Genomic DNA, 12128 nt, shown 5'->3' on the forward strand with positions numbered 1-12128 from the left:
ACGAAGCTCGGTGAATATATAGTAAAATGGGATACCTTTTCCCGAACTTCGGGGCCGGGAAATCGGCACAGAGAAAAGGTTTGGGGTCTTGGACGCAATTGCTGGGGGGGGCTTGGCTGTCAGCAAGTGGGGATAATGCGATGTCGAGGTACTTGGTATAGACCATCCAGTTGGGTAGGGCATATCCCCTTTTACACGACGACTCTCGGCGGCTATCCGCTCGGTTCGGTCTGAAAGAATCCAGAATCTTTCAAGAAGCGGGGAGGGAGCTTGCCTAATCGCCAACAGCAAACCACTTCAATTATTGGGTTCGATATTTGATCCCTGTCTGCGCATGGGCTCTGCGGACGCTTTACTCGTTGCGGAAAGCCACCACGCTACACTCGTTGGCTTGCATTATCGCTCGTTTCAAAACTTTTTGCATCCCTGAAACGGGATGCCCTGTCGCGACCGTATTGTGCAAGAGTCATATCACCTTGTTCAAGTGCTACAATCCGATTTTGTTGTGGGCTGAATTTCTGCCTCCGGCTCTGCAGCTTATCCTACATATATGATGGTCAGCACATTCAGTGCTTGGTGAAGGATACTGCAACTAAATCACCATTCCGATGAAGGCATTTGCATCGTAGGTTTACTGCGTAAATACTTTATCATATTGCGACAGAAATTAGGTGAAAAGACAAAGACAGAAGGTCATGTCAACATGTACGTGTGCAGCAAGGACATACGATTCAGCAGTACAGATCCTGTATAGCCCTGTATGGGCCCATTACTCAAAGTCCAACCCCGTTGAGGAGGGAACCAATAAATGTTGGAGACTCTCCTACTCGTAGTCTCGGAGACCCGAGTGAGGTTGAACATGGAGTCAGAAAAGCCTGTAAAGAAATCTGAGTACGGGACGTTTGTGATCATGCTGAACATTTATCTGATGGATGAAGCACTGATTGTAGAGTTAACAGACAGACATCAAGTAAGTTTGCAAAGTTAGGTGGAACGTTGGCTGTAACAAGGAACTTCAGAAATATTGGCTTCTGTATCGCCAGCGACGCCATAACGGAACATACCTGTTCGTATAAGTTGTAAACCTGCAGAATTCATTCGGCGGTTAGGGACTCAATGAGCGCCTTTTCGACAAGGATCTTCGTCGGAGGAGAACTACCAAGTGTTAAGTCAATGCCGTCAGTGTGTGGAGAATCCAATGTTCACGAGACCAAGCAGAGACTGAGGCAAATGGGCCTTGCCCCTCGCCTCCCTTGATCATATCCGAGTCAGGGGCGTTACAGTCCACGCGAAGATGTCCGTACGAGAAGCCACATCAGGAGTCTCGTTCCTTTGACATGAACAGCTCACTCTTGGCTTTACTTGATGTCTTTTTTGCAACATCGACGCAGCGACTGACAGCCTCCGTGGGAAGTGAGCGAGGGAATGCTGTTTGTTATTGAAGGGGGGCCTCATGATAATAAGTTCCAGCCTGATCAGGCTGCTATTATCGTGATGATGCCTGACCAACCACGAAGGCAGAATGACAATAGATGACTCGCTGTACTATCTAACTGAATTCCTTGCTCAGGGCCCGGTTACACGATTGGGACGCGCCTCGATCTATGTATGCTGACACAGTCCATCTCACGCGTTGAAGCTGTGCTAAACTTTGAGACTTTTCTTTTTCCTGTCTGCTTGAGTGGATGCCTCGTTAGCCATTGTACTACCGTCCCAGGGTCAATCACGCCATGAACCTACCCCTTGGATCGTGTGGCCGAATCGAAGACCGCCAAAGACAGCTGTTCGGCAATCAATGACGAGACCTGTCTCGCACAAGTCCAGCTGAGTAGCCGGCAAGGCCCGAAAAGACTTTCGTTGGCGCCCTCAGAGGCATGCTGTACAACCTTCAAAAAGCAAGACTCCAATACGGCAAAAGCTGCATTCGTAGCGCTCGGGCCGAGGCCAACTGGCATGTTTGTACAACGCTCTGCCAAGGGGTTGCTGTGAACTACTACGGAGCCGGCACGAGATTGGCTCCTAGGAATCCGAGGTGAGCTTCTACATTCCCCACCCGCAAATGCCGGCAAATCTTAGACATCACGGCGCCCATATACCCGACATGGTCCGGCGGGATCACAGCAACCCTTTCCACACGGGGCTCGAGGTGGTGCAATTCGAGTGAGACAATGTCTCACCTGGCAAAACGGCACAGGTGCTGAGAGCATTTTATGTTCTAGACCGCGATCAGTAGTCACAGTCCAGTCCCACGGCCCGTGGCTGCGTCGACGTGAGGATTTTGGGTAAGATCGTGACGCGGCATACCACCTCGTCAGAACGGAAATCGGACTGAAGATGATGAGCCTTTGAAAATTTGAAGTTGCCACAGAATTCATCTGGATTTTGCTGCACAATTGAGGAAAAAGCATCTTCAGCGCTTTACGCCTCATCCAGAGGAATCAAGATGGTTAAGGTTCGTTTCCGAGAAACATTGCACTCCTTTAGGAGGCCTTCGTGCAACAATAACAGGAATTGCCTCTCTTCACGCGCGACTGCATGCTGAGACACAATTATCGCTAGTCGGCATAGTCCGAGCCAAACCAACGACGTTTTTGTTCTGCCATCCTTCATAGCCCTACACATCGAGAAATAAGACTAGCTAATGTTGATCGTGGGCTAATGTCCACAACCAGACCATAGAGCAGGAGGTCAGAGGCGAAGCATCGTCTACTGCTAGGCTCACTTGAGGCATGGAAAGGATACTGCTACATTCTTCGAGGTGGTTCCTTTTTCAGGGGCGAACATCGTATCGAGAAAGCTTCACAGAGCATTCTCCATCTGCTACTTGCAGACAATGTCAACACGATGTTGATCAGAATCCGAGATAAAAAGAGGGCAATGTTACCTCTCCAAACGACTTGCTCTTCACTCTCATCATCACGATCATCACGACATTCTTTCATTGCCTTTGGACCACATTCATTCTTTTAGTTTGACCTCGTTTCTCTCGCTCACCGCCAGAGGTCTAGTCACTCTTTAATACTCGCTATTGTCAGTCGCTTCACAATGGCGCTCCGCTCTCTTGCCGCCATCGCCCTCCTGGGCCATGGCTCCATGGCTCAGATCGTGCTCCCCCCGATCCCGCCGCTCCCCACGCTCCCCACGCTCCCTGTCACCGTCGCCCTTACCACAACAATTGCAGGCGTTGGTGTCGGTGCTAGTGTCGGCCAGAGTGTCAGTGTCAGTCTCGGTGTCGGCGGTGTTGCCACCGTTGCCGTTGGCGTTGGGTCCACGATCGCTGCTAGTGTTGGTGCTGCCGGCGCAACCGTCACTGCTGGAGTCAACTCTGGAGGCGTTGGAGCCTCTGTCGGTGTTGGTGGTATCCCTATCAGCGTCGGAGCCGGAACCGCCGGAGTCGGCGTTGGTGTTGGCGGTGTTGCCACCATTGGTCTTGGCAGCAACGGCGTCAGCGTTGCTCTTCCCGTCGCGACTGTCAATGTCAACCCCGGAGGCCTTCTCACAACCCTTCTCGGAGGAGGAACTACCGTGATTACGCCCGCGATTGGATCTACAACCGTCAGTTCTGTCGCCTCCAGCGTCACCACCACTTTGGCAGTAGCCACCTCATCCTCAACAGCCCCAGCCAGCACGGGTGCTTCCACAGTCTCCTCGGCCTCCATCGGTGTCACTAGCGTGGCCTCTGTCTCCACCAGCGCTGGATCTGCCACGACCTCTGTTGGCACCACCAGCGTCGCTTCTTCCTTCACCTCGACTCTTGTCTCTACCTCCAGCTTCGTCAGCGGCAGCAGCACGTTCTTGACAACCCTCACCAGCGTCACCTCAGGCGTCACCAGTGTCCCTTCGGTCACCACGAGCATTGGATCAGGCACCTCTTCTGTCATCACCACCAGCGTTCCCTCTTCCTTCACCTCCACGTTCGTGTCCACGTCGAGCTTCACCAGCGATGGCAGTACCTTTGTCACGACTATCAGTTCCACCTCCGAGGGCGTCACCAGCGTTCCTACCACGTCCACCATTGACACCCAAACTTCTTCCTCCAGCTCCAGTGCCGCTGCATCTTCTAGCGCGGCTGTCAACCCTCTGACTGTCGGTGATGCGAGCTATCTTGGTTGCTTCAGCTCTCCTTCAAGCTTCCCTACTTTCGTTCTCACCCAGTCTGCCTCGTCCATGACCATCGAGCGCTGCGTTGCTGCTTGCCCTGGAAGCAAGTACATCGGTCTCTTCAGCAATGACTGCTTCTGCGGCACCACTGTTGACTCTGTCAATGAGGTCTCCGTCCCTGATGACCAGTGCAACATCCCCTGCGGTGGCAACAACGCTGAACGCTGCGGTGGCCAGGTCGGACTGACCAGACGTCAAATCATTGGCCTCAACGTCCGCTTCACCATCTACATTCGTCTCGCTCTTGCTGGCGGAACTACCGCGTCTGCGACTGTCACGACTTCGTTCACGACCACGACTACCGGAACCGTCACTTCTTGCCCTCCTGGACTCACGACCTGTGATATCGGATCTCTCACCACCGGCGTTACCACCGTCACGACCACTTACTGCCCTACTGAGACCCCCGCTCCTAACCCTTGCAGCAACGGACAGTGCTTCGGCCAGCCCTGCTACGGCGATGACTGCTACAAGAAGCTTGTCTGCTACGGTGACTATGTCAGCTTCGACTACCCCTGCTACGGCGATGAGTGCCGTCGCCGTATTGTGTGCGTGGACGGACTCTGCCACCCGGAGGTCTGCAGCGGATATGACTGCGGCCGCAAGATCATCTGCAAGGGCGGACTCTGCGGATACTCTCAATGCCATGGGGACGAGTGCACCAAGGAGAAGATCATCTGCTACGGCAACGCCTGCAAGATTGAGACCTGCTCGGGAGACGAATGCTACAAGAAGTACGTCTGCACCGGCGATATGTGCGAGCACGAGACCTGCCCCTACCCCGATGTCAACAAGAAGTACGAGTGCACCGACGACGACTGCAAGATCGTTACGCCTTGCAACGATGATTGCCCCATGCCCCATCCGCCAATCACCCTCCCGTACCCCACTGTTCTCCCCCCGGCCATGCCTCCTGCCAGCCCTCCTGCGAACCCTCCGGCCATGCCCACGGCTACTCCTCCTGTCGGTCAGCCTCCCATGAACCCGTCCGCACTGCCCCCTGTTGGTCAACCTCCAGCCGACTCTGCTTTGCCTCCCGTTGGTGCACCTCCCTCTGGAGCTCCTCCCACCGGCCCTGCAGTTACACCCCCCGCAGGCCAGCCTCCCGCGAACCCTTCTGCGTCGGTCTCTCCTCCAGCCGACTCTGCTCTTCCCCCTGCTGGCCAGCCCCCTGCCAACCCTCCTGCTGGCCAGCCACCTGTCAACCCTCCTGCCGGTCAGCCTTCCGCCAACCCCACGGCACCCGGCGGTGGTGCTCCCGGAGGAGGTGCCAAGCCCCCTGTTGTTACCGTTGCGGGCTCCAGCAGACCTGCTGTCTCGTACGGCTTCGTCGGTATGGCTCTTGGCGCTGTTGCTGGAGTCGTCTTCCTGTTGTAAGAGAACTCGGTGACAAAAAGACTCTTCTTCTCGCACACTGGCTCTTCATACCGAGGAGCTTGCTTATTCACTTCTTCAAACGGACTCTACATATGGGTTGCGTTCCTTACAACATTGGGTTCATGGTTGACTTCAGGTCTAGCTAGGAAAGTGGCCGATTCCAGACGGCTGTAGTAATTGCTCTTGGTCCGTTCCATTGCTCAAGCTTGGGTAGTTTTTTGTGATTTTAGATTAATCGGGGATATAATTACGAAGGATATGATGAAATTTAACACATCTTGCAAGCCAAATGCTTCTTGTTCCTTTGCTCCCCAACCCCTTTGGCTTTCTCCGACTACCTATCCTGGACTGTGATGGTACCTTCAGTACTCAAAAGTATTTAATCTCGAGGTTCCTGTTCTAGGGCTCTCAACTTTCCGCCCCAGAGCCAATATAAGGACGACAAGGCATGGCAGACCAAGTCCCATGTACACAACAGCCAGTAGACCACTATCCCAACCATATCCGATTGAACGGCCACCTCAATCGTGATTTTCTAGTAGAATGATGAAGAGAGTCCGAGCATCCAACATCAAAGGCACTTTTCCTGGCGGTCTCACCCCATATTCACAACGAACCTCGCCCCTTTCACCCTGGATATTCAGCCTTAGAGAGTGATCGATCATTGAGTCCGCAATGTCTTCGGCAACCATGGCTGTACCAATGACTTGAAGCTGGACGTTTTGAGCATATCCGTATTCCGCACTTTCATGGCTCCCCGTTGGCCTCACAACCAAGGCCGTCTTGGTGCCTCCAACCCAGCATACAACGTCACCTAATGCCGCTTGGCAGGAAGCGACTCCCATTTTCCACTTAGGACTCGATCAAAGTTACGACCGGTTCAAAGCTGATACAACATAGTTTCTGAAGCTCCATAATCCTTGGTAGATGTATGTGATGAAGGGTCGGAGTGATTTAGGTTTTCGACTGGTATCGCCTTCTGCTTTTGTCGGTCAAACCAACTCAAAAATGATAAGAGAGGAGAGTCATGTCGGAGCTTCTCTCGCCAACTGACAAGACTAATCTGATTGAAGCAACGCTGTGAAATCCCTCCAGTTTGTTCGTCCAAGAGGGCCCCTAAAAGGTCGTTACTCTGCTTGCAGGCAGTTCCAAGATCGTCTTCATAGTTGATCTGGACTTTATGCGACCACTCGTCGACTCTGCCCAGATTACCAGCCACATCTTTTACTGAAGGACCTAGGGACTGAATCGAGCCAAGTATGTATCCAGTCAATTTGAAAGCCCCAGGATGTATGAATCCATACTGGAGTGATATAAGTTGTGTCTCAGCTTCTGCGGCATAGGGCCTCAGGACTTGTTGAATCGGTGTGCAATGTGTTCCCATGAGAAGGAACTTGACCAAATTTGCGTGAGATACAACGTCAAGTTCGTCATTATCATCGAACATTGCATGCCGATTCATGAACTCCATCGTTTCTGTCCAAATTTGAAGCAGTGACTTGTCGTAGTCAGGGCTTGGATAGCCGTAGCCATCCACTGCTAGGCCAATGAGACCAAAGATCTTGTCTTTTGGGTCTTGGCACTGAGAGTTGCGGTGATCGGAGAGAAGACGTCTCAGAGTATGGGAGCCCTGTGTCGGATTGGAAGTCCAATTCGACCTCGAGGCAAGGGGCCCGCGCAGGGGCCACTTACAGACCATACTTACGAGATCTACGGTCTACCCAACCTCCAGTTAGAACCTCCTTTTTACACCTTACGCAGAAGTTAAATATATATAGATTTTAACCTCTTCATCACCTACGGTTCGAACCATCCCTATAATAGGAATACCAACACTAATCAATGGTTAAATCCCACTATTGCAGATCAGCAAGGCATCTCGTAAGCAGAAGAGACGACCTCCTCGAACGGAACGCGATAGGAGAATCGTGCTACCTACCCGACGGAAAGTAGGCGACAAGACGCGAATCTCTACGACGGAACGAAATAAAGGAATCGCAGCCCTTGACTGCCTACGAAAGGTCGACGTCCATCACGTCAAAAACAAACCGCAATTAAAGGAATCGCAAGAAGGCGACCAAGCTACCTACATCGCCCTCACGCGATTTATCCTACTCAACAATCCACGGGCGGCCCGTACGCCAATAGAGGAAAACAAGCGAAATCACCAGATTCGCCAGATTAGTAAATCCACCGCAGATCTCGACCGTACAACGAAACAGGCCCAATTAGAGGATATAAAAAGGCACCTCAGGACCACAAAAACAAACTTTCAAGGCAATAGGGTGTTCAGGTAGGAACCAGACCCCGCCGGTAGCTCCAGGCGTATTTCTTAGTCGAATCCGAGGAGGCTACCGGGATCGATGGCGATATCGCCATTATTAAGACCGACTTCGAGATTCCAAGGTCAAGCTTCCCCTTCTTACCTACACCTACTACCCCTCGGCTATTCCGAAGGAATAAAAGCCAGGCGGAGTTAAGATGAGGAAGGAAGGGATTCAGAAGCATCACAACGCTCACCCTATAAAGGGGTATAAGGTACCTAATTCTTCAGACTACACATCCTCGCCGAGCTACAAAGGTAAAAAAAGAGCTTATTGCCCTAGTTGGCACGGGAGAAAGCTAAGAAGACGTCTGAGGAGAGAACACAAAGAGAGGGCCACTAGAAGACCTCTCTTATATAATAGGGTACGCCACAGGAAGAAAAAACCGTTAACAAGAAACATAGTGGCTAATTCAGAAGACCAAGAGCAGATGGTGACAAGGCTCGCCGTAAGGAGGTTGGAGGCTGCAGGAAGCTCCTAGACCCCGACAAATATAGCGAGCAACGATAGTGCGCTATTACCACGACTAATAAGCGGATCTAACATATCCCTATCAAGATCAAACACGCCGGCCCTTACAAACAGAAGCATAAGCCAAAGGACGATAGGGGGCGAATCAGCATGCAGAACGCGCAGAAGGACTCCTATCCCAAAAGATTAGGTTAAGATTAATCCGGAGTACTGGGGGAAATAGTCATATCGAGACTCAGACCACCCTAATAGCGAGTAAATTAATACGGCGTTAGTCTTCATTATAGAGATATACGCCCGTAAGGGGCTCAAAGGGCAACCCCTGTTCTATAGAGTTGTAGACGACCTAGGCGACTAGAAAGATAAATAGTTCGCTAGTACTAATCCCGGTATCGTCAAGAAGGTAAACAGATTCCTCTACTGCCGAGGCGTTCTACTAGCCTAAGGGGTAAGGCAAAAGGCCCACGAGATACTCGCAGCGACAGTAGCCGCAGAGGACTTCACGCCATAGGACTAGAATTAGATCGATAGAGCAGTATTAAAGTATAAAGAATTCAGCAGACAAGTGAACCAACCGGACTTTCTGCTGAAGATCACCAACGGTAATATCGCGGTGCCTAATCTAGCGCAGACAAGGGGGATCATACCGGAGGCGCATCAGACGACGATTCCGCCCATCGTAGTGACGACCCTAACGATAATACTAATCCGAAGATTAATCCTAAGTACCTAACAAAGTACAAGGTCGATAATATAGACACCACCTAATTACGCTACCGCACGAGAAGTACGTAAAGAGAACGATCCAGCAGTAGCCAGTACAAGACAGTTCACTGACCTAAAAAAGATCTTTCTAAAAGAGAAATTATACTTAGGGGGGAGATATAAGGTCCTATAAGAAACCCTTACGATGTTCTATAACTACTATAAAAAAGTCGGTATCCAAGAACACCAATATCATTCGGTAGTCAATATTATACTAATAGGGAAAGCTACCGAGTATTACTATTAAGCGGTGCGTAATATTGATCGAACCGACTTTCTCAGCATTGTTAACATAATCCGAAATCGATTCGAGACCTAAGATAGGAGCCTCGAGCTCCTCTCGGAGCTGAGGGCATTATTATTTAGCTCTATAGCTAGAATAATGGAAAGAAAGTCGAGAATTGAGATCCTCGAGGAGCTCATCGACAGGATCGATAAACTAGCAAGGACGTAGCTAAATAAGGGGACTAATAAGTAAAAGGTCGGTTATCTATATACGGCGGTACAGAGGGTACTAGAGGTAAAAATAACTCTACATCAACCGCCTAAGGACTACGAGACGCTATACTCGAGGTTAAGGTCCAGCTTTAATATCGAAGCCAGGATACTAAATTAGACTTACCTCTAATCTTACAAAGGCCCTCACTAACAGTACTAGATAGACCGCACGTATAATGGCAAAGGAAGAGAGGTAAGGTATAGTAACCGCTAGGGGGGAGGAATAGACTCCTCAAGGGGGCGCTAGTCCAATACCAACCGAGCACCGCGGAAAAGGAAGTACTTTATATATAAAAAAGAGGGTTATTAGTCAAGTAACCACTCTGATAAGGAACGTACCAAGTTATACGACCAATATAGAAAGGCAAAGGGCATATAAGGCAAGACGGGCCATAATTAATTTAACTAATTCCTGGTGGTCTACAAGGACTATCTAACGAACGTAATCGAGTCGTCTAAAAGTAAGGAAGATCTTACCCCATACACTCAAGACCTCGACTTCAATAAAGTTAACGATATTACCCATTCTTTCTTCGCCCTATCAACCTTAAAAGGATATATAATACTGAATGAATAAAGAGCGGTATAAGCCCTAAATAAATAAGCTTTCCTCCATAGTTAGTAAGAGAAGGTCCCTTAGCTAACAACAACGCTCAGCAGCACAGGGGACATAAATACTAATACCGTAGCCATAGCTCGCACTAAGGTCAAAGGGCCTAAGGAGGAAAAGAGAACGATAGGCTTATAAATATACAATTTATACCCACCAGGAGGGTTCTATAATAATCTAGTACAAGCATTCCATACTAATAAAAGGTATAGCTTAGAAACCTTCCACGGGATTATTCCAGATACCAGGGCATTATAATAGTCGACGGGGGGCAAAGGACAATTCCACGCACTCCAAAAGATCTCACTAATGACCCTCAACACTACAAACGCGGGCATTACGAGGATCAGTTTCGGCCTAGGGGAAAAGATAAGTGCCTTAAGTACTATAGATATAAATACACGATTCAGAACAATGATTTTCTATATTCTACCCGTTAATATACTATTCCTCCTATACCTAAACGATATAGATAAATTAGGCATTATATTTAACAACATAAGGAATAGAATGTCTAATAGAAAGTACTCTAAGCTCGTCGATCAACGATAGGGGCACGCATTTATAAAGCTTGAACCAGACGTTAAGTCCATTAATTACTTAACAGAAAGTGAACTTAAGCGACTATATCGACAATTCGGCCATCCGTCAGTAACGAAACTATATAATCTCCTTAAACATTCAGGGAACGATATAGAAATAGGGGCTCTAGAATAATTAACAATGGTATGCCACCAGTACCAAATGAACGCCCAGAGCCCGCGCAGATTCAAGTTCAAATTACACAACGACCTCAACTTTAATTAAGAAATCGTCATTAATATCTTCTATTTAAATAATCGACCAGTACTCCATATAATCGATAAAGCCATATCATTCCAAAGAGGCCAATTCCTTCAAGATATACAAGCCAAGACCGTATGGGCAACGCTAAAGCGCTATTAGATCGATATATACTAAGGTCCACTAGACGGCATTAAAACCAATACCGGCACTAGCTTTAAGTCGGCAGAATTTAAGGAGAATACTACTTTATACGGCATCCAATTAAACATCGTCCTTATCGAAGCATACTATAATATTAGTAAAGTAGAAAGATTATACCAGTAATTAAAAAAAGCTTTCAAGATTATCTAGGAAGAAAGCCCTAGTTTAACGGACGAAAAGTACCTCTAGACGGCACTCAAGTGCTACAATAATACCATAGGACCCAAAGGGCTCGTTCCGACGCTATTTATGTTCGGAGTATACCCACGAACAACGACGGCCTTACCGCCATTACCAGATATAACCTAAAGGGCGTAAGCAATCGAAAAAGTAATAAAGACTCTCCGCAAAGTAAATACTAAAAGGCAAGTTAACGAAGCTAGTACTATGCATAATAGGCCCGACGTAAGCCTTAACCTCGATATGCCCTTAAATTCGGAGGTACGGGTATAGAGGGAAACTATAAAATAATAAACAGGCCTATATAAGTTAATCTTAATTGACAAACGATCTTATATTATCGCAAAAGATCAAGACCAACCACTAGAGGTATCGATTACTACAGTACGACCGTACCATATCGACCCCAGTAAAATAATTTCTAACCTACAAAAAAAAGAAGAGCTAGGGGAACCATCTCAACAAAGCGATAAAGGACAACTAAGCGATAAGGAGTAGGAAACCATCCTTAACGAAATTATCGTCGTAGTACCCTTAGATAATAAGGCAGAAGAAGAACTAGTACCCCTACTATAAGCAAGATGCCGAAGAAGACCCCGAAAAGTACCTCAACGGTAATTCATATTTAATACTAAGGCTACTACTATCTTTTATACGGCTAAAGAGAAAGTAGACTTCATAATAGCGGTTAAGCTAAGGGAATAAGGGATAATTATAATTATAAGATGACCGTATAAAGGCTCTAACCTTATCAA

The 12128-nt window shown here is 48.5% G+C and overlaps 2 protein-coding genes across 2 annotated transcripts; one reads left to right on the plus strand and one right to left on the minus strand.

Moving 5' to 3' along the window:
- Positions 1–2862: 2862 nt before the first annotated feature.
- Positions 2863–5828, plus strand: BDP55DRAFT_669760 (uncharacterized protein). Its single transcript, XM_060575323.1, has one exon. It carries the CDS (start codon positions 3046–3048, stop codon positions 5536–5538), a length of 2493 nt encoding a protein of 830 aa, XP_060427634.1. The 5' UTR covers positions 2863–3045; the 3' UTR covers positions 5539–5828.
- Positions 5829–6059: 231 nt separating this feature from the next.
- On the minus strand, positions 6060–6383 carry BDP55DRAFT_633904 (uncharacterized protein; the record flags this gene model as incomplete). Its single annotated transcript, XM_060572613.1, has 1 exon — positions 6060–6383. One exon carries the CDS (start codon positions 6381–6383, stop codon positions 6060–6062), a length of 324 nt encoding a protein of 107 aa, XP_060427635.1.
- Positions 6384–12128: the final 5745 nt, after the last annotated feature.

The sequence above is a fragment of the Colletotrichum godetiae genome, assembly GCF_030913485.1.
Source record: "Colletotrichum godetiae strain CBS 193.32 chromosome Unknown BDP55scaffold_30, whole genome shotgun sequence".
NCBI lineage: Eukaryota > Fungi > Ascomycota > Sordariomycetes > Glomerellales > Glomerellaceae > Colletotrichum > Colletotrichum godetiae.